Source organism: Hippoglossus hippoglossus, chromosome 1, assembly GCF_009819705.1.
Source record: "Hippoglossus hippoglossus isolate fHipHip1 chromosome 1, fHipHip1.pri, whole genome shotgun sequence".
In the NCBI taxonomy this organism is placed as follows: domain Eukaryota; kingdom Metazoa; phylum Chordata; class Actinopteri; order Pleuronectiformes; family Pleuronectidae; genus Hippoglossus; species Hippoglossus hippoglossus.
The window spans coordinates 8,712,750-8,740,151 of NC_047151.1; the positions used below are offsets into that span (position 1 = coordinate 8,712,750).

Below are 27,402 nucleotides of genomic sequence, written 5' to 3' on the forward strand. Positions count from 1 at the left end.
AGCTACAGAGGAGCAGAGGGAACCCTTAAAAAAACCTCAAGTTCCAGTTTTCCCATTATTTCCATTAGTTGAAGGATAGGTTTACATATTTCAAAGCTGAACATAACAGTATAGGTAACCCTGCTGACATTGGAACATAGTTTGCCTGCTGTAACAAATGTATTAAGATATCTCTTCTTCAGTAATACAATCCAGTCAGACAAATCTAGTGGGCAAAATGTTGCTTCCCTTACTTCCCTCCACCATATTTCTGTTTATTGTTCATAAGTGCACCTGACATTTGTTGTAAGATTGGGAAAATTAACATGAACCTAAACTTAGAGTCAATGTTAAAAATGACCAAAACCCAGAAACACTACTGATCAACAAACTCATCAGGTGTGTGGTCATAACAAAGACACAGTCTTTTAAAGTGAAAATGTATCTTTTTATTTGTACCATACATTAATTATCAAGGGCAGAAACTAACCAAATCAAAAAATATATATCAAACAATGATTTTTTCTACAGGGTTTGGAGAAGGTACAAGTCACCATTCAAACTCAATCAGAGCAGTTTCTGGAATCAACTGTAACAAAATGGAAATGTACAAAAATAATAACAGAGCTTCAGCTGTATTTAGTCAGACTTTACAGATTTGCTACCTAATTGCTGCCAACTGAACTTAATGTTAAGCTGGTTTAAGAAGATGTGTATGATTGATGGTTTCAAACAGTTGGTTATGAGAATTCACAGAAATGAAGATGATTTAGACAAATATTAAATTAAATAAAAATCTCTGTTTCAGCCAGTGACAAAACATGAAATCAACTGGTTAAATGAGCACGTTTACTTGACATCAGTATGCAAAACTGGGATGATCAGAAAGTGAAAAAATCACTTCCTGTATAGACTAAAAACATGAATGAATTTCTGCCAAAATAAATTAGAAAAAGAAAGAAAAAAAAAATCAGCGGAAACGGTAAAACCGTCTCTCCATGGTGCCACTGTACCCCCTGGGGATTTTTGTAATTTAATTTACATAAGTTTTAAAAAAGAGGGAGGAGGAAAGAGAGCAGATGGAAGATAGAGGGGACGGGTTCATGAGTGTTTTTTCTCCTTTTTCCTATTTTTGTTTTCTTTACATTAGATCGGGATGGCTTTAGGTAAATCTAAGTAAGAATACATTTTATTACAGTCAGACAGAACTTTGCTACTACCTTAAATATACAAGCACAAATACACAAAAATTCAAATCTCCAAAAACGGAACAGAAGACAAAATAAAAACATCCACACTAAATTATTTCTCTTTTATAAACATAAAAGATAAAAACAATATATTTTAGGGGGGGAGGGATAAAAGTCCTGTGTTGCTCCTTGGTCTGTAGCTTTTCAGTATTGGTAGAAAATAAAAAAGTAACAATTGAAATGAAGGCGTTTAATACAAATTAAAAAACATTCTAGGGAAATATATACTGTATAAAAACTCTTAAAATGTGTAACTGTGTGTGTCTGTGTGCGTGTGTATTCGCATGTGTTGTAAATGATCTGTTTGAAAGACTGCATTTACTGTAGTCCAATCAGAGATGGCTTGGGCACTGCGGGACAAAATCCTTCAATTGTCATGTTTATTTGGGCGTGTGTGTGTATGCGATGTTTCCCTCGTGCCACATTGAAGGTGTCCTACTCGTGTGTGAATGTCAATGGTTTTAGAGACGGATTCTAAATTCTGGTCCATCTGCTTTAGCAAAAGCCACAAAGAAGCTCACACTGCCTCTTTTCTCTCCTCACGCGTACACTCACACACATTCGCATACACACTTATACTCTATTAACAAACAGTACGAGTGACATGCGCGTCAACAGAGCGGACCAGAACTGAGAGACATGTTTAGAGAAACGGGTGGACAAGTCATCCCTAAGCAACTCTCCACCATCGCCAAAGCCCCACTGCCCTGAATCCCCTGCACCCCGCCCCTTCCTATATGTAAAACTTCAGCGTGGAGAGGTCAGTGTGCACAGTTCTTCCCTGGATTTAACCGCCACTCCTGCTTGGCCACATCTACCAGGTCACTGTCCAAACAGAAAATAAGCAAGAGCAGATGAGACGTTTTGTGTATGAGATGAGGAAAGGGAGATGGAGGTGGGACACAGTGCCTAAATATTAAAAACTTGTAAAACTCCCTCTGGCACAGGAGGACAGAACGAGCTCCCTTGGGCTACCTGTGTGTGTGTAAGTGTGTGTGTTGAATCTGAGCTCTACAGTGATGTCTCGGTTGGTGAGCAGACGATGGACTGTTGCTGTTGCACTCGTGGCTGTTGGGGGCGGGGCGGGGTGGGGGCCGAGGAGTGACAGACAAGGGCTTGTGTTGAGGTTGCGGGGCTCTGGGGCTCTACTGCGATGCCTGTGAGGTGGGGTTGTCGCTCTTGCTCTCCTGGCTGGATGGGGCCTTGTTGTTCCAGGGCGAGTTGGAGCCCAGCGCCGGGGAGTTGTTGAAGCTGTCCTCGTCGTCGATGCCATTGGCCGCGTCGAACTGCGTATTCTCCAGCCGCGTGATCAGACGCTCGTCCTCATCCCCGAACTCGCCTCCCATCAGAGTGGGTTCTCCCACCACCATCACATCCTGCAGGGATAAAGTTAGTGAGTTATTTGAGTGTGGAGGTATGGTGCAACAAATATCATGACAAAAAGGGGGTGAACTGATGTTTTTCGTGTAAATTGTTTGTTTGTTTGTTTGTTTATACTGACTGTGCCTTTGTCTTCATTGTGTAGTTTCTGCCAGGAAATTGACCAACTGTTAGACCTTCATAATAACAGTCGTATTTATTCCTAAATAACTTGTCACACTTCATTCCAATCAAGTTATCTCCATTATCTTACTTATATAATAACTATTTTTGTTAAATAGTAAGTCCAAGTGGGACTACTTGTTATAGGCAATGTACATACAAAGCATTGCATTACATACTGTGTGTCCCACTTTCAACCCAGCAACAACTCTATTTATGTTGTCATTTTGTTTCAATGTGACATGAGAATTTCCCTCACTAAACCAATGAAGCAGTGTTTCAGTGAATAGCAGAGAGCTGACACTAGATGGTAGTGAAGTACTCACTGGGACTTGGCTGGACAGAGGGAAGCCGCTGCCAGGGCTCTTCTTTTTGTTGTTGTTGTTGTTATTAGTTCCTCCTCCTCCGCTGATGGTGCTGCCCCCTGACATCTTGCGCTTCCGCCGTTTGTTAGGGGCCTGTCTCGATGGCTCAGCTGCGGGGGAGAGAAAAAGAGTGACTTACAAAATACATATAGGCAAAACTGTTTGGGTCTGCGTGTCAGTGTGTGTGGTTCACCTACCGGGTGGTGCTACCATCCTCTGCCACTTCTGGAAGAGGCAAGTCTTGAGGCAGTCTCTGGGGCTGAGGCTGTATGTCTTGTGTCTGGACATCAGCTCCTGCATGGGCTCAAGGATCACACACAGCTGGAGGAGGGAACAGAGAGAGGCAGCAGGTTAAAGGTTGCACATTGTTTAAGATCACAAGATATGCTCTAACTGATTTGGTCTTGATACTATTGGCTGGTGTTCTAAACAAATGACATCACCAGTGGATCTTGAAATCCTCAGGTAAGAAAAATAAATGTTCATTTGTATTTCTATCAATCTCCTGTGGACCTGAGTTGTTGGTGAATGCGTTTAAACTGTGTAGGACTCCAGGCGCAGACGTGCAAACAGTATTTTGACAGCTAGTACCTGTTTGGCACTGAGGCGTGTGTCATCGTAGCTTCTGATTTCTGGATGTTTCAGACTTTAAATAAACACAGTTTGAGGCCCGTGTCTGAATCCCACTTTGAGCAGCAGCCTAAACTTTTACTTAAACTACTGACTGAACTGGGTTTACCACCAACACTGCTGAACTGGCCAGTAGATTTAATAGGCATCACAGACAGAGGTAAAATGGTTTTACAATTGTAAGACTTAGGTTCAGTGTCTGTGCTGAATGAACCCGAAAGAAATTATGCCAGGTGTCTTTCATGGTCAGGAAAACAAACAATACAATATGAATATCAGTAACATGTTCAAATGTAATGTTAAAAACCGAGGCTGTGCATAATAGCTATGCAGGTGGGTGACAAACATGAAATCTACTTTGGACATTTGAGTCAGGTACTGCTGTAGTTTGAAAGCCTATAATGATAAGAGATATTTAGTCAAAGCCGTTACTAAATGATGACTGGACCATGATACAAACACAATGAAAAGAAAAACATTCAAGTAGCATAGTTATTCTTAAGTTAAAATGTTGAATGTGTGCTCAACTTACTCGGAGGTAGTTAAGGGTGGAGTTCGACAGGCCACATCTTGTTATATTTTTGGACAGCTGGTCCAGCATCTGTGGGTCCTGGGCCTGGGAAATTAATTAAAAACAGTTATAAAAACACTGGCATTTCTTTCCTGGGGACTTACCCTAACCACTTCTTGACCAATCTCCGAGCCCTCTGGCCCTGACAAATTAGCTCTATCTTCCGTTCACCGTTTACAGTCTTACTAGTTTCTTTAACACAAGCTGAAAGTTTCTCCACACAAAAAAACAGCAATACTTTTTGTAGGTGTTTTAGGTCTAGAAAACATTTTGGCTCATTTCTTTTAACCAGCTAATAGCCAATGCATTTCCCTCAATGTGTTCCGCCTACTCAAACGTGATGAGTCAAACTCGAAACAGAAACCAGAGGGCTACCGGCCCCAGAATCAAAGTCTCTCACCTGCAGATTCAGCAGATTCACATGCATAATCGGTTTATAAAGATTAGTACTTGAATGACCCGTACCTAACCATAACCAATGTCGCAAAAATCGGCCATTTCCCAATGTGGGACATGGGACACAGCTCTTGTTCCCAATTCACTGGTCTTTAGTCTGAACTTCGTCCCCAAATGTAGCCTACGACAGACACAGTTCATGTGTGCCAGTGTGCATTCACTCACATGCATGGCCAGTATACTGCGGGGGATGAGTTCACGGTGTTGTCTGATGCTGAAGTGCCACGTCTTTATCCTCATCATGTCGTCAAACATGAACTCCAGATACAAGCGCCCCTCTACACACACCTAAAGAAGGGCAAAGCACTGTGGTCAGTAAAAAGCAGGTGAGCAGAAAAATCGGAACAAGGAACAGGACATGCTGCACTTCTATTGAGAGATTTAGTTACAGTTAGAAGTTACAACTGAACACGTGGACATAGAGTATTGTATCAACATCCCCTTTAAATCTGAAACCAGCAAGATTTTTCTCATTACAGAGACAGATTATTTGTCATGACTGTTATGTGTCTAATCCCTGTGCATGGACAAATACACACCTGTGTGAACATGGGCTTTCCATTCTGAGTGACCATGGTGCACTGATCACAATCGAGGGAGACAAAGTTATTGTGGAAGGATTCCTTGGGATGTTTCAGCACGTAGTAGAGTTCAGTGGCACCGCCCTCAAATATACTCCGGAAGTACCGTGGAATCAACGTCCGGCCAATTGCTGGTGAAGAGGGAGAAACAAGGTGTATGAGAAAAGTAATTTGGCACAAAACACAGTCCATTCATGACTAAAGGTATGATATGCAACAGGGACAGAAAGACTATATGTTGCTGTGACTTTGCTTCTTACTGTAACGTTTGGGTCCATCCTCCAGACAGAAAGTAATGGTCAACATGGCATCATCTTCAAAGAACTCTGTAGTAAATGCGTCCCACCACAGGTTATCACACTCCTACAGGAAGAAGAGGGGACAAACAATCAGTCACCAACACCATCTGGATTGTGTGTGTGTATAACATGTGGCTGTGTGTGCCTACTAACCTCTGTCCAGTTCTGTAGCCGTTTGTTAAGTTCAAATATTCTGTAGTCTGTCTGGTTGCCATATGGTGTGTGCCTCCTGTTCGACCATGGAAAGACAGGGGAGGAAGAGGAGGAATCAAAAGCAGGACAGCATTTAGCTTTTGGCAAACACTGAAGTGAAATAAAGAAAACATTCTGATCACTATATGGTTATTGCTCTCAAGGCTTTTGTACTTTTAGGGCTGTTTCAGCACTTAGTCGAGCCTTGTCGCGGACTAAACTAAAAAGATAAGAACACAACTTCCCACGACCTTATCTATACTTGTGTAATTATTGCGGTTTTCACACCGGCTGGAGATAGGGGGGGATAATGTAGCTCTTACCCTATTCCTGGCTCCAGGTATGTGGGAGGATACATTGGGGTGGGACTGGAGAAACAAGAGACAAGGAGATTATTACACTCAGCTGTAGATCTAATATGCACTGCTTCCGGAGCCTGTCCATCTTTATGACCCTGGGACGTGAGCCAAGCAAGGAGCAAATTAGATGATACAAGGAGACAGTAAATAGAAACACTTCTCAAATACACATACATCAACTGTCGCTGATTTGCTTACTGCAAAGACAAGCTGTGAAATATTGCGCACAAGTCTGTAGTCACAAGCCTTAACCATACCAAGCCATGCAAGTCCAGTTAAATCAATTTCAGCATTAAATATAAGTCTCACGCAGCCGGTCTACAATTTTTTACTTTGTCCTTCAAGCTCAACAAGCATTTACCTGGATAATGGGCGGTGTTAATAGTAGGAGATCAAAACTAAACAGGCTATGGGAGCCACTTTTCACCAACCTTTGCTAAAATATCACCAATAAACCTTCCTGCACCAACAGGCACAAACAACATCTGTCTAAACTATTCACTGAAAGTTTGACATGAGAAACAGCTCCTAAAACGTGAGATTCATCTCAACATCTTCAGGGTTTTTTCATGATCTGCTGAACAAATACAGTCACTCTCAGTTTACAAAACCAACTCCATCTAAACCACTTCCTATAGTTTGTTGACTGGTCAGCCAACCAGATACCAAGCTGATTATCAGTGAGTCTTTTCCAGACACACATCTTGTTGCAGAAACAGAGCTCATGCAATAAGACCAACATGTGTAGAAGACAGAACAATAACTTGTTTAAATGGATACCAATACTCCAATTTAAACCTGAATAAGACAACAAGCTGAAGAAGACACTTTCATGTAACCAGCATTTTCTGATTCTAAGATCATTGATAATCAATATTCTCAACTCAGCAATAATCGAATTAAGACATGGGGAGTATTCTGACATATTGTCATATTATGTAGACATGTATGTATTAATCGCATTATTCAAGTTTTCACGGCATTTTGCAACATCATCATACAGCAGTTACAAACTGCTAGATGACATATGCTCTGGGTGATGGAAAAATTTAAAGGAGTGGTAGCTTTTGCTAAATTAGAAAGAAAACACCCAAAATGGTAAGTGTAGCATCATAAATTAAACTATTTCAGGTTGGATTTTTAAAACTGACAGAATCATGGTGGATGTAATGCCTTAGTGGACATAATGAAGTGAGTCATAATCGGGCTATGCTATGTAACACGTAAATAGACATATTAATGAAATATTCTATTGGCAACTCATGTAAACACCTTAATCAAAATAATGTCTTATTCTAAATAAGGTTGGAATATTGGTGTCAGTGAGCTCCTCATCTAGAGCAGACTCTGAAACACAGCAAACAGACAAGCAACTCACCCCACGTCTCTGTCCAGCATGGTGCCGGGGTGGAAAGGGGGGAAAGTGCTACCGTTGGGGGGCTCCTTGGGGGAGTACAGCTTGAATGACTTGGAGGAACAGCCTGGAAGACAGAATATGAGACAGAACATGAATTTCAATGTTTATGTTAATGTTATCGCTTGAGAGGTTACTAAAAAAGGGTAATAAAAATGACAGATTACACCTAAGAAAACCTAACCGGTGTGAGAGCTTAAGTAGACATAATAGGATTACACTTCCAAATATAAGAAAAACATCTATAGTGATGCACAGATTTAATGACTGACACTGCAAATATTTAACATTTAAAGAAAACCAGCTCGCTTTGAGCTGTAAATAAAGATCGAAATTATAAGATAAAAAGAAGGAACGAGTGTGGCAGTACAGGTGCCAAAACTTGCTACACTCCCAGGTGATACTTTTAGGGTTAGTTGTTTATTTGTGGAGTGAAACCTACACAAACTGACTGTATTATGTGACGGATGGAGGCAAAAACAGCCTAAACAAGCCAGTATGGCCCTGTTTCAGTTGGCTGCACTCACTTACTGGTCATCCCAGTACACCAATCTTGTCAAATGAAGACCCAAAATTATTAGCCAATCATTATTTAAAAAAAAAAAACTATGAAATACCAAACCACGAAAGACCAATTCAGACTCCATTCACACAAAGAGCACTGATGAATCTCTCTCACACTCAATCACCATCACACACAGCTCCATCCCTTGTTGTACTCTAATTGCCCAGCTCTCCCATAAAGGCCATCCACGCATAGCAGTCTCTAGGTCACGACCCCGGCCGTCACCATGGTGAAGCCCCGCCTCATTTATGTCTCCCCGTCTTGTCTCTGCATATTAAACATATCTGCGTGTGTGTTTAAGGGAGATGTATATCTGGAGATATACAAAGAGGGAAAGGCTTACATTGTATTAAAGGGATGTTTTTACACAGGGGAAATTGAGACTTGAAAGCACAGCAGTGATGGGAAGTATATTTAAGATATATGTTTAGACAATTTTAGAAACATTTCAGATGTATCCGGATCTCCATGTTTGGGTTGGATTCCACCCAGCACAACATTGAACTGGGAGGAGACACACATAAAGCTGGTGTTCATAAAGCACTCCTCCTAGCAGCAGTTATGACCCTTCTAGTTTATAGACTAGTTGGTTTCTACTGTGTGTGTCAAAGCAGCCACATAAGCCTGTTATAGTCCATACAAACCTTGAGGTAAAATAAACGGTAAGAGAAGTTTTTATTGAATAGCAAAGACAATCAGAGCCGCATTTGCTCCTGTGTGCATGGAAAGTACCCTGCCTTCACTTTGTGGGAAACAAACAAGTTGTTTACTGTGCATCAACACTACACTATGGGCTGGATGCAGCACCAGAGGAAAACAAATGGGGTTGATAAATAAATAAATAATCGATGGTTATGTGTCCATTAGTTGTTGAGAGCTCCATTAGCTCCTCTCCTCTCCTGTTAGCGGTTAATGACAGGCAGTCCCAATCACATCAACTGGACTCCACTTCCTCCACTGGGAATCATGTTCCCCTCTTCCCTCTCAGTACACTGTACACATGCACACATTATACATGCACACATCCTCCTGGCTTTGAGATATGCTCGACGAACCTTCAGAGCCAATCTCCACCTCTGACGTTCAGAGATGGAAGCTTAAAAAGACACCAGATCTCATTCAAACACACGATGTCCACCAAGCATTATATGATCTGATCGGAATAAGAATAACCTGTCGTGTTTGGGAGCTCTGCCACCATGGCTGTGAGGGGGACGAGTCAACTATCCGAAGGGGATGCAGGCTAGAGCTAGGTTTTAATCACGCATTGACCCGTGTTAGAAAACTTTTATAAACAAAATACGACTTCGATGTGGAGTTGTTATATATAACTACACTTTAAATGACATTTAAAGCACCCGTGAAGCTCATACGCGTAAAAATCAAAGCACATTTAACGAGGAGTTGGCTGGTTACAAAGGCAATTAGAAAGGCAACAAGCGCATAATGCTAACACTTAGCTTGTAGCAAAGCTAAACCTAAAACAGGTGATCCAGGAGCTTCGCTTAAAACATAAACATGCACCGATTTAAAAAACAACCGACAGCCATGTAAACACAGACAAAGCACCATGACTGACCCCATATCCAACCTCCGAAACACCGACACTACACTGGCTCTTAGGCCGAGCTAGCGTTAGCGAGCCACTGCACAGTTAGTAGCCCGTTAGCCTTCTTGCTAACGCCTTAGCGTTAAATCCCCTTTCAACGCGAAAGCACCGACACAAGAGGAGAAAGTCCCCCAGCGGCGGCCCCGGAGCCACGGCCACTGCCTCCAGCAGCTGGCCGGTGGGCTCAAAGTGCGTGTGTGTGCGGGGGAAAGCGACTCTTTTACCTGCGAAGAAGTCCGGTCAGAAAAATTGGTGTTTACAGATCCGTGATGATGGACCGTGTGTACGCTCCGTGCGTAAAGACGGAGAGGCCCGCTGGACGGCGGTTGGCTGGACGCGACGCACCGACACAATACGTCCCGCTGAAGGGGATCAATTAAAAACTGAGACGGAACACGGCCTGGATCACGGGAGTCGCTCGGTTATGTTTTGTCCCGCATGAGGCCTTGTCAGTGGGCTGAAGCCTGCTGTGGGTTTACATACGGACCCCGATGAGCCCTTTGTTCACGGGAGGACATGAACAATAGCTGTGGGCCCTCCTCCTCCTCCTCTCCCTCCGCAATGCATTTACTCCTCTCTCCTCTGCCCAGCACCGCCAGCCGCCCTCTCTGTCCCCACTACTCCTCCCCCACTAATGCACAACTGCACATAAAGCTTGTCTGCTAAGCATTTTCCCCTCTTCCTTCCTCCTCCCTGCATCCCATCATTTCCCTGTAACTGACACAGATGAGAATTGGCCAAACGCAGCCGAGTGGAGACGTATGTGTGTGTATGTGTGTGTGTATGTATGGATGTGTGTGTGTGTGCAGAAACAACGATCATGCTGCCTGCAAAGTGCTTTTCATGTTAGCCTAATTAGAGCACATCAGCTTGCTGCAAACAGCTGAAGTCAGACAGTGACAGCCTGGTCACAGTCAAATGCTAAATATACAACACACACACTCACATATATATACACACACACACACACACACACTCACACACATTTGTTTTACACTGTGCCCTTTTTACAGTATTTTATTTAAATGTGCTTATTGCTTGTACTGCATTGCTGGGCTGACCAGTCCTGATCCTATAATCTAAACCTAATTATAACGCATAACTCTAAAATCAAGTCTAGACCCTCAATCAGCCCTTTGAAAGTGGGTCGGAAAGTGAGGACAAGGCCAAAATGTTCTTACTTTCCCAAAATGTCCGCAGGTCTAGGCTAAAAATGTTCCTCCCCAGGATATCTGTACAAGTACAAGTACACACACACGCACACACACACACACACACACACACAAACTTCAGAGGACATTGACTTACATTGATTTACTCCAACCTTAATCCTAGTTACTACTTGCCTAACCCTAACTCCTAACCCTAAAACATGTTTTCACCTGGGACTTGATTTTTGTCTCTTTAAGGAAGACAAGTCCCCATAATGTGACTGCTTGAACAGATTTAGATCCCCACTACATAATACCTGGACCCACCCCCCCACGCACACACACACACACGCACACACGCACACGCACACACCACTGATCAGAGCCTAAAATTAGACACAAGTAAATTAAGATCCTATAAATGAATTTTCATGTAAGGACAACACACTGGGGTTGTTTACATGTAATCGTGTTTTTGAGTTTGTACACTGAATCTGTCTCCAGGGCAGGCCAGTAAATCCAATATCACTGAGAATCTCTGCCTCTGTCCCTCTCTATCTCTCTCCTCTACACACACACACACGCATGCACGCACGCACACACACACACACTCAGGAAGCACTAAGCCAAAAGGAGAATCCGATAGGCCTCTAAATCTGCTTAAATCGCCTCAAATTATAATCAGATATTCAGATCACAGCCAGCAAGGACTCACCCATATGTCCAAAGTTGGGATATAAAAAGAACAAGTAGTATTAGGTCAAGTCAGGAGCTTCACAGATATTTATGCAAGTGCACTTTAGAATATTTGCTAATTTGTTATTGTCATTCAAGGAGGGAACTGACTCCAGCATTGTTGACTGGTGATCCTCCACTTAGGTTGAAAAATACTTCCCTCTCTAACACAGAGGCAGGTACCTTCCCCTGCTGGTGGTTATTTAAAGATGTGGAAGCCACCAGTATGAACATAGTCCAGATTTATACACTACCCTTGTACAGAGGGAGTGAAAACACAATGTTTCATAAATGATGTATTCACTAATTAAGCTGCTCTCGTGAGCCGCTCTGTGGAAACAGTAACCTGGCTTTCACAGAGGCTTTCACTGGAGCAGATCGGTAATGTTATTACAACATAATTCAACATAATGTTAGGTGCACAATTTAAACCACCGTGACCCATAGTTATATGGTGTATGCTCAAGACCTGTTCTAATTCAAAAAAATATCTAGTTCCCAGGGATTGTAATGAGGATCATAATCTGAAACATCGCAAAACAAAATGCGTTTTATCAATGTGAAATGATGATTGAATCTAGTATAACAAATTGTGGCCCAGAGCATTTCAAGAATCAGCTCCACTGGGTGTGACATTTAAGAATCAGGATATTGGGAGCATGATATGATTTGGGAATTATGATGTACTGTATTGCAAAAATGTACGATACATTTCTGATTAACCTGTATTGAAATATGTCCCCAGTTTGACCATATATTTACAATTTTTTACAGAAAAAAAGGAAAGAAAAACATGTAAAAAGAAAAAACTGTCATATGCATTTGTTCATTTTTTTACTGGACCACACTAACAATGAAAACAGCAATGACTAGAATGTCACTGAGTAGAGCACATACCTCCGCCAAGGCCCAACAGTCCCCTTACATTCAATCAAGCAGCACCAAATTTCACTCAGTCATAGATATCAGTTCCCTAAATGTGCCCGATTTTCTCATCAAGATCCATGAAGTATTCCCTGTGGAAATGTAAAAAAAGTGGCCTGTTGCTCTAAAATTCCTAGATATTTCTACTTATATATATATATATTGTTGTTTTTATGTCCGATGCACCAACCACACCAAGTCAATTTCCTGTATGTGAAAATATACTTGGCCAATAAAATAATAATTCTGATTCTGATTCTGATGCACCTGATCTGGATCTGCAACAAAATGTAATGAACCATGCTGCATCCATCCTTCCTTTTTGTGTAATGCTGCTGACCAACAAACAGACAGATGATATGCACTCTCTGAGCATAACTTCCTTACGTGTGCAAAATGAAGATTTCAGCCCAAATGTGGACCTCTTCACAGACTCTGATGTGTGAAATCTGGAGTATGGTGAAGTGCTATGTCTCTAGGAGCCAGACATGTAGAGAGGATAAGCTGCTCCGAGGCATGTCTCTCACCCGACCAGCAACAAAGATGGTGATGGGAGTTTATATATATTGGTTTGACCATAGTAAGCCTGTGGCATGAGCACTTCACTGCTCACAAGGCTCCTGTCAGTCTTTTTGCAGCATCTTTGTGTGTCCAGCACCAGGGGGAGGTGTAGTCAGTGGTAGCTTAGAGTGTCTGTTGTGGGTGACTTATGTGGATTTGCCTATCTTACATTCTCTGGCCCCTGTAGCCATGGCAACACGAGCAGTCAATGTTGTCACAACGTGAGAGAGAGAGGCTAAGAATCATCCATGGAAGTGGACACACAAGGGTTAATCCTGTGTGTGTGTGTGTGTGTGTGTGTGTGTGTGTGTGTGAGTGTGAGTGTGTCTCCAAAGCTCACCCATTGAAATGGTACATGACAGGGTTAATCCCCAGTGCACGTGTGTGTGTGTGTGTGTGTGTGCGTGTGTGTGAGCGATTGTGATGGGGTGATTGAGAGGAGGTGGGGGTGGGAGGTGTATCAGGATAAGGCTTGGAGGGCTTACACACACCGTCTCTTTTGCTCTCTGGCATAGGGCAGGCCTTATCTTCAACCAGCACCGCGGCCAGCCTCACACTCACACACACAGACACACACACACACACACAGACACACCTAGCTGCCTAACCTTCACGTCACCAGCACGGTGCCTCATTTCCTCACTTGCAGTCACACATTCACACCTAAAGCCATAAGTCCATGTATAATATGTGATTAAAGCCGGAGTGTGCAGTGCCTGAATAAACTCCCTTAAATGCACAGTGGGTTTTTTTCACTAAGCTTACACTTAAACCTACAAGTGCGACTTGTTAAGTTCACCTTTGTCAAAGTCAGTTAAAAAACGCGAAGGGCCGAACTTGTACAGCATTTCTCTGCAACAAACAGCAAGATACCTCAGAAAGACATTTTCTTTTTTTCCCTGCTGTTTTTGTTGTTGCTTGACCTCTGTTTTTTTTTGGTTGATGAATCAGGTACAGTATGAGAAAGACAAAAAAGGAAAAGGTCAGCGAGATAAACTTACCGTCCCCGAGTTTTAGCTGTTCTGACATCGCCATTTTGTCACCTACAAATGCACTTTCACAGCCAAACACTGCTCTGACTCACAGGCTGGGTCTCTGTTTTCATGCCTGTTCCCCGCTCTGATATCTCCCATGTCCAGACTGTCAGGCTCAGGGGCACGAGGAGGGGGGAGGAAGATGCCTACGGTCTGTGTGTGTGTGTGTGTGTGTGTGTGTGTGTGTGTGCGTGTTCATGTGCAAATGTGTGCAGCGGGCCACTTCCACTCACTAGTCAACAGGAAACCGAACGGCACACACATCTGCCAGAGTTCTGATAACAACCGTCCCAGACGCCCTCCCCTCGAGAAGAGTCTTCAACACTGATCTGAGAACAGTGTTGGTACGACTGCAGAAAAGTCCCTAATTGAACTGATCCAAGCTCAACCACAAGAGCTCACTTTTTAATGACAGTGACATCAGCTGAGTGTTATTTCTCCCCCCCAAACAGGGAAAAAACAAAGCCACTCCTGTTTTCATTGATTAGATTCACATTTCTCTCCCCCAGTGTAATGTTTCATAGCTTGTACCACTTGATAGTATTTGTCAATATGACAGCTTGGCCCGCTCCTTGATAAGAAAGCTGCCCACACATCCACTCAGTGATCACTGTCAGACAGATTTTATACGTTTGGTAGCTCAGCGTCTTTGCTCCGTTAGTGGATCAGATGGAAGGACACAGATCTATCTGCCTGATTCAGCTCCGAGGAACGATCCAACTCACAAGCTGTCACTTTCTTGGAGGCATCAGCTTTAATTTAAAGAGAACGGGCCAGCAGTAGCTCAGTCAGAGTCACAGACAATTGTTTGATGTGGAACCTTAATTTACTTGAGTACTTCCATTTTACTTTATACCTTTAGTTGTATTCATCACAGAGGCAATATTTTACCTTATATACACTCCACCACATTTAACTGGCAGCTGCATAGCTACTTGTGCAACAAATGCAACACTACGAAATGAGAATTGAACTCAGTAGAGCAGTGTTTCTCAAATCCATGGCACACAGATTCATCCATTAAAATGATTGATGTATGGGTATTGTGCTTTGACATGGTGAAAATATATTTTTTTGTCTCATATCTTTCTAAGACAATATTTTTGTAGTTTTCTTTCACGTAACTATATGTAGAATTCATTCCAAGTGGGTCCCTGCAATATGTATGATTACAAATCTTGGAGGGGGGTCCTTGACTGAGAAATAATTGAGAACCCCTGCAATAGGGCACATACCTTTACCAAGGTCCAACAGTCCTTTCCTTATATCCTTATACAAATTACTTTGCTTAGCTTCACATTGATGGAAGTTACACAGTTTTTGTTACCATACAGTAGCTGAAAAAATACAACCACCAGAAACCACATTATCATTTTATTTTGATCGGCACAAAATTGCACACACTCATCAGTATCAGTCCTCTAAATATCAATTCCAGAGTCCTTCCCCTGATCCAGACCTGCACCAAAATTGAAAGGGTCCTTCCACCAAGTTTAGTTGTAATCCCTCCAGCAACTTGCAAACTAACAGACAAACAAACGGATGGAAACAGAACCTTCTTGGCTGAGGTAACAATCTTCTGTAAAAGTATTTTTACCTCAGTTAACAACATGAAAAAGCTACTTACAAGTTAATTACTGATAGGATCAATTTGATGATATATCACTGCCCCACAAAGAAAAACTGCTCTAACTGCATTTGTAGTCAAAACAGTCACGAGCAGATAAAACTACAGAGACCAACTCAGGTAAAGTTAGCTGACGAGAGACAGTCATCACCAACATCTTTCCCATTTGATTTGTTGTCCCACTTTAACAAGGATGCAGCTGGCTCCAGTCATGGCGAGTGAAAATAACTCAACTAAATAGAGATAATGATCTCCGTCAATGATTTGTCATTATAAAGTAATGAGTCTAAAAGTACATTAAATTAAGGTATCACTTCATGTGTTTTCACCCTGAAAACTTAAAACCCCTTTTCTTCCAACTTCATATTATCTTTGAAAGCAATGCTCTCTGCCATCGTGGGACAGTAAAACCACAAGACGATGTTAATGTGTCCGTCAGTGTTGTTCCCTCTGTGTTTATTCCATGGAATTTAGTCCTTGAAGACTCCACTGTTTGATATATGGACATAGGAAAACAATATGGAAAACAAAAGAAAGTGAAATGTGAAAAAGACAACAGACATTTATTGCTATAGGGACAGGAGAAAAGGAAAGCAAATGATTCTATGAAATGTACAAAGTTTACAATAAAATGTATGTTTTAACAAAGCTGGTGAGAGTGGTTATCCCTTTTATTTTCTTAGTGTTGAATCTTTTTACGAATATAACAGCACTTTGATTAATTCTGAACCATCATTGACTAATGACTGACTAATTTGTTTTCGCATCTTCAAAACCAGGAGAAATATTTTATAATAATAAATTGATACTTGTCACCTTGACGTCCTGTCAAACATGAAGTTGAAAATTGAATTTGGCACTGTGGGCTGTCATGGAGGAGGCGTATCCATCTTGGCTGATATTTACAACTGCAAACACTGCTCTCATGGCCTGTTTGACTCGTTTTACAATTACTTTATTAACAAGCCATCAATTGATTGAAAGCCATAACGACTACCTAATGGATTGCATTGATTTATTATTGTTTTAATATCCGGATTAGTCAAACACACAAATTCCTGTAAGGTTGCTTGAGCCATAAATATTTCTCCATAGATTTTTCAGAAAATGTAGTAAATTAACATACTGTCACTTTTGTGGTTAAAAAATCTATATATACAGTGATAAAGGATTATATTTCAACAATACATTGACTACCATAGTGAATAATAAAAAATATATAATATACCATCACACTCACAGGGGCTCTTTTTATGCATAATGCTTTCTTATAGGCTACTTTAAGTATTTTATTTACAACCTTAGTTTAAGGGCTTTTACTTGCAGTTAGGTATTTTTGACAGTATTGTATTAATACTTTTACTCAAGAATCTAAACTGCACAACTCAACCATTAGAGTTTTTAATAAGCAAATAAAATAACAACTTTACATAAAACAATGCCAATCTCAGCTGTTGTGCAAATGTGGATTCGAAGTTAAAGTTTATGCAAATGATGCTGTTGTAATTCAACAGAGGAGCATCAACATAGAAGGGACCCACAATCAGAGGTAGTCCTTTGACGGCAGCGTCCTCTTGTGGCCGCAGTGTGTTAGTGTGTTTGTTTTCATCCTGTCTATCAGTATTTGCTCACTGGGTGAATTCCCTACTCAGGGTTTTCTCTGGCAGGCGAACACAGGCTCACTGCAACAAGGGAACTTCAGAGGGCCAGAGCATCACATGTTGTTATAACAGGCTGATGGCTGAAGGGATTAAATAAAAGAGAAGGCTGGTATGTGTCAGTGTGTCATTAATACATGTGTGTGTATCATAAGTGTTTCTCAAAAATCCACATTATAGCAACTCTTAATCATTATTATTATTAATATTACTATATATATATATATATATATCAATATGATTATGCTTCAGATTTTTCCCCTCATGCTGGCATTTTACAGGTGGCTGAGTGTGTGAGATTTTGTGTATGTGTGTGTGTGTGTGTGTGTGTGTGTGTGTGTGTGTGTGGCGGCTGGTGTCTGCTGACAGCTGTGTGAGGGGGAGATGACAGTGCCCTGATGCTGCGTTCTCTGTTCTCTGGGAGCCATTTTGTCTGTCTCTGATCTCAGAGTCAGGTCTGCCCCCCCCACACATCCATCCCTCCACCCCCCCAGCCAATCACGTCACCGCTCAGCCTTGCAGAAAACATAAAAACACAGTCTGATCACTCTCTCACTCTCTGTCTCACCCACACTCCCTCCCTCACTCACTCACTCCTACTCCTCCTGCGCTCCTACAGTGCTCATCTCCCACTTGCCTCTCTCTCTCTCTACACCCCCCCGTCACCTCACGTACGTTTCTCCTGTTTTCTCTTCCTCCCCACCTCCTCTTCTCCTCCTCTCTTAATCCACATCTTTCCTCAGTATCATCTCTCCCTCGCTCTCTCTTTCTCTCTCTCTCTCTCGCTCTCTCCTCCCCTCCGTCACACCCTCCTCCTCTTCAGGCTCCCTTGTGTTGTGCAACCCGCTTCTAAACAGCTCAGCCTTTGTGCGTTTTTGTCTGTTGCCATTTCAGCCGGAGCTGCAGTCTTTACTCATTTTCTTCCAATCAGGGACACCATGTGACTCTCTGCATGAGAGGGCACAGTCCCTTCCCCCTTCTCTCCTCCCTCTCTCTCCTTCTCCCTCGCCTCCTCCCTCCTCAATCTAGCCAGCCAGCCAGCCAGCCAGGGAACATACGCTAGCAATCAGAGGAGTCAAAGAGAAAGAGGGAGTGAGAGGAGGGAGGGAGGAAGAGAGGATAGAAGTGAAAGAGTGAGTAAGTGGGGGTGTAATGTGAGGTCTGGGTAGGTCAGCGCAGAAAGTGATTGACCACAAAGCACGAAACATCTGTATCTTCAGAGAGCTTAATGTACAGCAACGTCTTTTTGTTAATGTATCGCTGATGAGAGAGAGAACACACACACACACACACACACACACACACACACACACACACACACACACACACACACACTTTATGTCATCCACATGTTGGAGCACATGCTGTGTGCGTGTACGTCCACACACACACAAACCCGGAGCCCACACAAGAAGGGGGAGGATCCCTCTGTGTTGAACACGCCTCTGGAATGTAAACAAGCGAGAGCGACTTAAGAGAGAGTGACTCTGAAGTCTCACATTTTCTATTCTATTTTCTTTGACAGCCAGTCAGAGCAGCATCCCCTGACTCTCTCTGACTAAATGTATAAAGACAGCGGAGGGAGATAACCTGGCAGTAAATGTACCAGCATCACTGCAGGGTCAAGCTTTGGGTTCATCTGAAGTTGACTTAAGTGAATGGAAGTGATGGTTCCATATTTGGAGGCAGTGTTTACATTGGGTTTTAGTGACCTCATGTTGTGTACGTGTGAGTGCAAGTATTGTTTAAGGCCCGCAGACTGAAACACTTGTACCGCAGCAGGTCTTTGTGAAAGTTAAAAACATACTTGTGTGGTCTTTTTTACAGTTTGACAAAATCTGTGTTGAAATCTCCAACAAAGCCAGAGAAACCAGCAGTTGAGAAAGATCAAAAGGAACTCAATTTCAAGAGGAGCAAGTCTGATCTGCTTTTTTACTGTAAATGGAGAAAAGAAACCAAGCAGACAAACGGAGAGAAGAGAGAGAACAATATGAGAGCAAAAGTGGAGTGCAGAACAGTGTGGTCATATGTCTTTTTGGAAATTTCCATGACCACGTTGATTAAGTATGCAATCTGACCGCAAGATAGCTCAGGCCCGGTTCTAAACAAACGCTCCCGCCTCTGCAGGCTTGTTTAACGGCTGAGGTGGCAGCGTTTGCCTTCGTAGCATTGGGCGCTGCGTAGAGATTGAAAACACACACACACTTGTGTGAGTGCAGTCACAGTGAACAGAGGTACATCATGTTTCCCTTTGCCATTGTGTGCTCCATCCATGCTGTGTGCATTCACAGAAATACAGCACACACAGATCATGTGGTGCGTCTAGAGTTTGTCCTTGCCGATACCAGATCCATCTAGTTTGATATCACACACACACACACACACACACACACACACACACACACACACACACACACACACACACACACACACACACACACACACACACACACACACACACCTTCTTCAGTCCTGTGTCATTCCATCATCCACTCGTCAGTCTAGAAAGCTTTAGCTTGTGTTTTAGCCCAGCATGAGTTGGCATTGTCTCTTAATTTGTTCCTCTGAAACTTTCTGCCCACAAAACAATCTGCCATTTTAAGACTTTCCAAACCGCAAAAACATGGGACCACTTAGTGCTTCCATCTTTCTAATGATTAAAGGCGAGATTGGCATTGGGGGAAATCTGATCCTCGATGCGTGGTTGGCTGAATTTCTCTATCCACATCCCGGCCGTTTGAGGGTCGACCACAGCGGCCACTGTGGGCTGGTAGGCAGTGGAGAGGAGAGGAGGCCACGTCAGGGTGAAACAGCACCACACACACACACACACACACACACACAGTGAACTCTATCACACTTCCTTCCTCCTCTCCTGCTCCTGAATAAAGTATGGCAGCAGATTCTGAGTACATCTATCATGATTATGAATGCATTCTCAGCTATAGGATTATATTTTATGTTCTACACATCCTATCAGAAGTGCAACATAAATCGCTGTAACACTTAATAATATATCGCCTGAAGCTCAGCGGCGCAGGGTTTATTTCTAGACCTTGATTCCTCTTTTTCTTTCCTCCTCTATCTGATTAAAGTCAATAAAATAAGAAGAATTATCTGTTTGCTGTCAGGCGCTCAACACCCAAACACACAACTGGTCGGCGGCTGCGGGGAGTTCCTCGGCTCTTGCAGAAGTGGAACACCTCTCAATATGGTGGTCTAATATGACGGATATTAGTCCCTACAGGTTGCTCCCTGTGGCTCTGCTCCCAGAAGCCCCCGCGGCTGTTACTCAACTTTAACCAGTTTTATTAAAGGTTCAGTGTGTAAGATTTAGGTGAAAGGGATCTATTGGCATAAAATTTATATAAAATAATCCGAGTGATGTTTTCACTAGTGAGTTTCATCTAAATTGTGCAAATTGTTGCTTTCTTTACCCCAGAATGTGCCCTTATATTTAAATACTTCATATTTACATCTGGAACGGGTCCTCTCTACGGAGGTTACCATGTTTTTTTAACACCTTTTGAGTTTTTATAACAACTGTAGGCTACCACAGGTTCTCTCTCATGTTTGGAGGGTGAGGGGTATTCAGCTGCAACATGCAACTTCACCACTAGATGTCACTAATTCCTAAACACTGAACCTTTAAGAAGGACGACAAGACAAAACCTTGACCCCTAAGTAGTTTTGTCATCATCATGTTGCCAATTTGCTTTCACATTAGGCAAGAAATGAAGCCAGGTTGACTGTCTGATATCTCTTCCTCCTCCTGAAAACCGCAGCGGGTCAAAGAAATGTAATGCAAAGGTCTCTGCTGTTCTACCTCTCAGGTGTGCATTCACTGACCTCCTGCAGGATCCCAAGAAGAAAGGAGTATTGGGTAAAAGAAAATCGAAAAGCTCGTTATAAATATCTGTCACGCTTGAGGAACAGTGAGAGTTACGTCTTAAGGGATGTTAAACGCATATACCACTGACACTCAAACAAATGTAGTGATGCACATTTCCACTGTGATATTTGTGACAAAAACTGCTTCAACACGTGAATAGGAAGCATCACCATCCTCATTAAGCTCCCCATTCATCCTAAATGATGACACTCCTGTGTGAGCTGTGAAATATTAAATGTTCATTAATAACTCTCATGTGGGAAGAGGTGCAGAATCAATCATGCAAGCTTCTGATCGGAGCCGATGATCTTTGCCCTTTAAATGTCACACTTTGATCCTTCTTTTTCTGCAGGAGAGGATCGTCAGACTTCCTCAGGATGACCACTGTGGTTCGGTGAGTGCAACATCTGTGCCGACCTTAAAAGAACTGCTGTGAGCCAGAAATCAGCAGCAGCAGAAACTACGAGAACAAAAACAAACTGGCGGAGGGAGAGATGAAGTAGCATTAGTGGTGCCATAGCAACAACTTCATGCACAGATGTCTGCGCCACCAGTGAAAGATCTTTTTCCTCCTCAAACTCAACAACAAACTGTGAAGAGCAGAGAGTAAATGAAAAAGTGAGAATGGAACAAGAAAACTACATGTTGATCCATCTATTCTGCTTTTTCTTTGCTCTCCGTCCTCTCAGCTATCACAGAGGGCAACCTCCCATGAGCCTTTGCAAACAGAACCCCAGGGCCCCAGGGCACCTCTCTCCCTGTCTCTCTCTCTCTCTGCCCCAGTCACGCCACAGCAGCGGCTGCACTCACTGACCAAAATACCACAACAACAACAACGACCAGAAAAAGTCAGAGACTGGCAACAGCAGCAGGAGCAGCAGGGCTGTTGTTAACGGCAACCATCACCAGGACAGCTACTTACCGGGACACGCGCAGCCGCCCACGGACATCTTCTCACATGTCTGGTGTGAATCCGATCAGAACGATGGTGGCGGTGGCTCTGTTATCCCTGCTCTCTTCCTCTCCTCTTTCTCGCCAGTCACTGCTGCCGCCACTGAGGCTGCTCACATGAGCGTCTGTTATCCCCACGGTTCACACACACAGGCACACACAGACACATACACACCACCAGGGAGCAAATAGAGAGAGAGGGGGGGGGGGAGGGAGAGAGGGAGGGAGAAGAGAGTGACGACAAGGGAGAAAAAGGGGAAGAAGAGGTTAAAAAAAAAAGAGCGCACACACAAAGGATCGGATTCTCTCAGTTGTACTGTAGCTGTGCACTGTGAATCACACAGTCTGTGTAAGCGCGCGTGTGTGTGTGCGTGTGTGTAACAGAGTGAGGAGAATTCTGCTCCTGCCTCTGCTCTGCCCTCACCCTCATCAGTCCTGCAAATTACAGCTCAGGTGGGAGGAGAGAGGGAGAAAGGGAGGAAGGGAAAGGGAGGGAATGAGAGGCTGAGTGCTTGAGAGAGAGAGAGAGAGAGAGAGAGAGAGAGAGAGAGAGAGAGAGAGAGAGAGAGAGAGTGTGCGAGAGAGAGAGAGGACTGTCAAAGTGACCTGAGAGGCAGATTTGAGAGAATAACAACCATGTGATGTGGGTCCTTTTTTCCCCCTTTAAATATGTAGAGGCTGTTTTTCTACCACTGCTGCGCCAATGACACACACACACACACACACACACACACACACAGTCTGAGTGGCTTGTTACCATCCAGGGAAGGTCTGCTACATGGCAGGGGAGGGCAGGGGGAGAGGAAAAAGGGGGGAGGAAAAAGGGAGGAGGAGAGAGGAGGAGAGAGGAGGGGGCGATTGACGTGCCTCGGCTCTCGCTCTCTCTCTCCGTCGTCTCCTTTTCTCGCCCAGTCATTCTCTCGCTCCGTTAGTCTTTCTGTCTGCAGTATGTCACACTGTGTTGCTCTCTCGCTTCACTCATCTTCCTGTCTACTCAGCCATTTATCTCCCCTGCTCTCCCTCCCTCCCTCACTGTCTCTCCCTCTGTCCTTATTACTCTTTCTTCCGCTCCACCTTTCCCTCCCACTGTCTCCATCTCACTCTCATCTTTCTTCCATCACTATGTCATTTGTCTTTCCCCGTTTGATGCACAAATTTGTGTGTCTGGGTGTGTGGATGAAAGAGGGGGAATAGTTAGATCCAGGTTATATACAGTACACGCCGACACCTGAAGAATAAGTGGTGATATTTTACATCAATTACCATGAAAAGATCAAAATCAACAATGAACCCAATAATAAGGACTCCTAGTATAGTACACATCAGTCACTCACACTGTTGCACTGGGCATCATGTTCCTTCATTACTTTGAACATGGACGATGTTATCTGTTAGGAGTCAGACCCACCTACACAAATGGGTTTGAAGCCAAAGCAGAAAATGGTAGAGTTAAAGAAGACATTAGTATCTTAATGCAGTGGTGGATCTAGGATATTTCTAAATCAGGGGCCATAAAGTGGCTACAATTTACACTTTAAATGGACAATTTTTTGTCTAACATCCATGTCCTGATTCAGTAAGGTGTACATTTAAGTCATTCCTTGTTTACTGTTACCATTTAAACCTTCGATTCAAAGCCACTCATCATTGAGTATATTTTGAAAAGAATTACTTGTTAGAGCACATTGTGTACTTCAAAAAAGCTTAGAAAATAAATATGTATTGTTTGTGAGTGACTGGTCTATGTTTGTTTGTTCAGTTTTTTTTTTAAAGATTACTGACAAGACAGGGGCACTTTCAGGGCCAGAATTCGGCTGGGGTCAGTGCCCCCTGGCCCCATTCCTGGATCCGTCCCTGTTTGAATGGACATTAAATCAACTTTGTGGCTAAGTGCAATATACAGGATATGGGCAAGTTGGAGAGTAGCATATTGGGAGACAGACATATTATAGATGTTGGTGTTTTCATTAGATTGTTTGACAGTAAGAAAAGTATAATAATGATATTGACAGCTTTATCCTTTAAATTATTGGTTTTCCAAATCGGGGGTCAGTACCTGGTACCCACGTGGATTGAGACCTTAATGTGTTGACGCACAGCTTGTTTGGTTGTTTTGTACACGTGGCATGCTTCATTAAAAAAGGTGTCACAAAGTCAGACAAAATGTAACAAAAACACACCACATCCCTCAGGCTCAAAAATGATGCACACACCTCTTATTAGTCTCACACTTAAGTAGACTATTGGGGCTACTCACAGCGGCAGTCACTGAAAAAGCTCCAACATGACCCTCGTGTCTCGACGCTAAGCTACCACCAACAGCTCACTCTATACGATGCTGCAGGAAGTAGTTGCACATCTCCCCCAAGAAGTCCCCAAAAGTTTATTATCACACACTGCAACACAAATTCTGCTCATTCAGGGATTTGAGAAATCCTATCAAAGGTCATGACCCCAACCAAGCCAACTGCTTGCATATACATCACAGTACACACATGCACATGTCTGAGACAGAAAGCTATGTGTACAAATATTTCTATGTGTAACCTCTGTATATGCAGTTTCCCTCCAAAATGACATTGCGGTTTTGTCAGATCAGCTTCTCTCTTAACATGCAAAGAGGAACACAAGTCTGGATAGATCGCCTCCCCCACATATTTCTACTTCCCTTTTTTTTTTTAAAGACACTTGCTCTTTGTCTCCCTCTCTCTCTTCCTCACCCTCTGTCTCATTACGAGAGTGTTAAGCCAATCAGAGAGGGGAAGAAAGAGCAGCAGAAGGAGGGAGATGGAGAGAGAAGAGAGACGGAGAGGTTGCGAGAGGAAGAGGGCAGAGATGTAGGGAGTGGGAGGGATGGAGAGAGAGAGAGAGAGAGAGAGAGAGAGAGAGAGAGAGAGAGAGAGGGGGGAAAAGAGAGGGTAATGGATGGATGGATGGATGGAAGGAGGGGGGAGGGAGGGGAGGGAGGGAAGAGAGAATAAATAGCTCTGGCGCACTCGTCCCCCATTACCCCGGGAGGGCACTGTCGCCATGGCAATGTGGCAGAAAAAAGGATAGCACAAGCATGATGAGCTTACACACACACACACAGACACACACTTATACATGAAAACTGTGATTCACACATACAGAATATCTGCCCACATTAACAGTTTCATAGAGGCAGTTTTGACAAGTTCATACTTTCAAGCCGATGTGTGCACAAAGCAGAGTCTTACACCTCACCATAATTATTTATATACGAGCGTGCGGGTGCATGTGCACACACACATGAACATTAACAGTTTGCGGAAAGTCAAAACCCACATAAAAACAGATAACGGAGGCACAGAAAGCCGTGGAGGGAGATTAAAGTAAAAAGACAGACGGTATAAACACAAACAAAACAAGGAGGTGAAGAAAAAGGAGTTAGGATAAGAAAAGTGAAGAAGGAGCACATTAAGAACAGGAAAGCAAATGCTGGCATATTTCAAGTTTTCTTCCTGTCAGATTAAGTTGTTCTCTCTTTCTTCCGTCCTTGACCCTTCAAGTATTTATCTATAAAACAGCGTAATAAACCTGATTAAATTGATGTATTTCAAGGAATCCCATTTCATTTGTGTAGTCCATATTCACATATCAATTTCCTCATAGGGCTTAACAATCTGTGCAAACCATTGACTAGGGTGACGAAAAACTACCCAAACATCTTTTTTAAAGGGGGAAAAAAAAAACTGAAACCTCAGGGAGTGACCCAAGATAGGGGTCACATCGATGTCATGTGTAACAGAGGTTCTTCTATAAAATAAAAAAATATTTAAAACATTCAAGTCATAAATAGATTGATGCATCAGGACATTATAACGTTGCTGTGGATAATGTGTGGCAGTGGCTAATTATGCACTCATCAGTTACACCAACATTAGCTCCCATTTAAAATCATTTCTGGCTCCACGTGATGTACGTTGGTCAAATGTTCACCTCCTTTATGCTCTGGTTTAGTCTCTACTAACTCCAGAGGGAAATATCTGATTCTGTAGCTGCCAATGCTCCACTGTGTCCAGCAGCTTGTTGCTCACTGCGTTTCTCTGCTGTACAGGTGGTGTACAGTGGGTTTATCAGTTAATTGGCAGATGAGAGCAGCAAGACTGAATCATTACAGTAAAGTGGTAGTCTGTAAAAAGACAGAAGCTAAAATGCACGGTGTTAGGTGATCACACCACGAGATTCACACTATATATAACCGGATGTCAGTATATCTGCTAAGCAACTGATGTTTAGCAGATTTACCAGCTTACTAAAGTAAGCATGATAATATTCACTAATTTTGCAGATATTTGGTCACAAAAACTGAAGTAATGGACAAATTGATATTTGAACGTGATGATTGTATTAATGAAAAGTTAAGTGATTCAGGCAGGTAATACAATTGATCACAAGGAAACAGTAATGTTTGTGCCAGATTTGTGTTATGATCAATCCAATAGAGGATACTTCACTCAAAACCACAAATGTGAACCTTGTGTTGGTGCTTAAGGAAAAATCTGAGTATCAGTAAATTCAGCAGGATATATCCTCCTGGGAACATGAATGTCTAAACTATATTTCGTTGCCTGTAGATGTTGAAATATTTCAATCTGGACCAGTAGTGGACCGACAAAATGGCTAACAATCCTGCTGCTAGCATCTAATTCCACAAACGCCCGAGAGTCTGACCTATAAAATCTTCACTGCAGATAAACCAGGTAGGAGGAACACAAACTTCACCCTACATCATAGACTGTATATAAAAAGCTCAGGGCACAATATCCAACACAAGCAGGTTTAGAAAGGGCACTGCTCTAGCGGTTGAAAATGTTAATGAGGCGGATTTTTCGTCTAAGTGTGTTTCACAATTTGATTATTCCCACAGTATCAAGCCTATCAGATGTAAATTACAGCTCCTGCTGAACTTGCACCACGTCTCTGAGACCTGGAGGAACAATGTGATTTGGTTCATCAGGTTGGACCCGTTTGTCCTGCACAGAGTTCATGTTTCTGCTCATTGATGTTGAAGGACAAAATAACTATGCCTGCTA

The 27,402-nt window shown here is 42.8% G+C and overlaps 1 protein-coding gene across 8 annotated transcripts in view; it reads right to left on the bottom strand.

Moving 5' to 3' along the window:
- Window positions 1-412: 412 nt before the first annotated feature.
- ldb1b (LIM-domain binding 1b) overlaps window positions 413-27,402 on the bottom strand; it is a 32,666-nt gene continuing 5,676 nt past the window's right edge. The window contains exons 1-12 of one of the 8 annotated variants that reach the window (XM_034581324.1): window positions 10,037-10,625; window positions 7,603-7,705; window positions 6,189-6,233; window positions 5,827-5,902; window positions 5,635-5,737; window positions 5,333-5,505; window positions 4,959-5,081; window positions 4,299-4,382; window positions 3,334-3,457; window positions 3,098-3,246; window positions 2,731-2,757; window positions 413-2,605 (exon numbers count right to left, since the gene is read on the bottom strand). In XM_034581324.1, coding sequence (XP_034437215.1) covers window positions 2,375-2,605; window positions 2,731-2,757; window positions 3,098-3,246; window positions 3,334-3,457; window positions 4,299-4,382; window positions 4,959-5,081; window positions 5,333-5,505; window positions 5,635-5,737; window positions 5,827-5,902; window positions 6,189-6,233; window positions 7,603-7,622 — 1,155 coding nt within the window. In that variant the 5' untranslated portion in view covers window positions 7,623-7,705; window positions 10,037-10,625 and the 3' untranslated portion in view covers window positions 413-2,374. Of the gene's footprint in view, window positions 2,606-2,730; window positions 2,758-3,097; window positions 3,247-3,333; window positions 3,458-4,298; window positions 4,383-4,958; window positions 5,082-5,332; window positions 5,506-5,634; window positions 5,738-5,826; window positions 5,903-6,188; window positions 6,234-7,602; window positions 7,706-10,036; window positions 10,626-14,184; window positions 14,341-22,316; window positions 22,778-27,402 lie in introns of those variants that run through there. The other 7 variants (XM_034581292.1, XM_034581282.1, XM_034581274.1 and 4 more) reach the window with 7 other exon arrangements.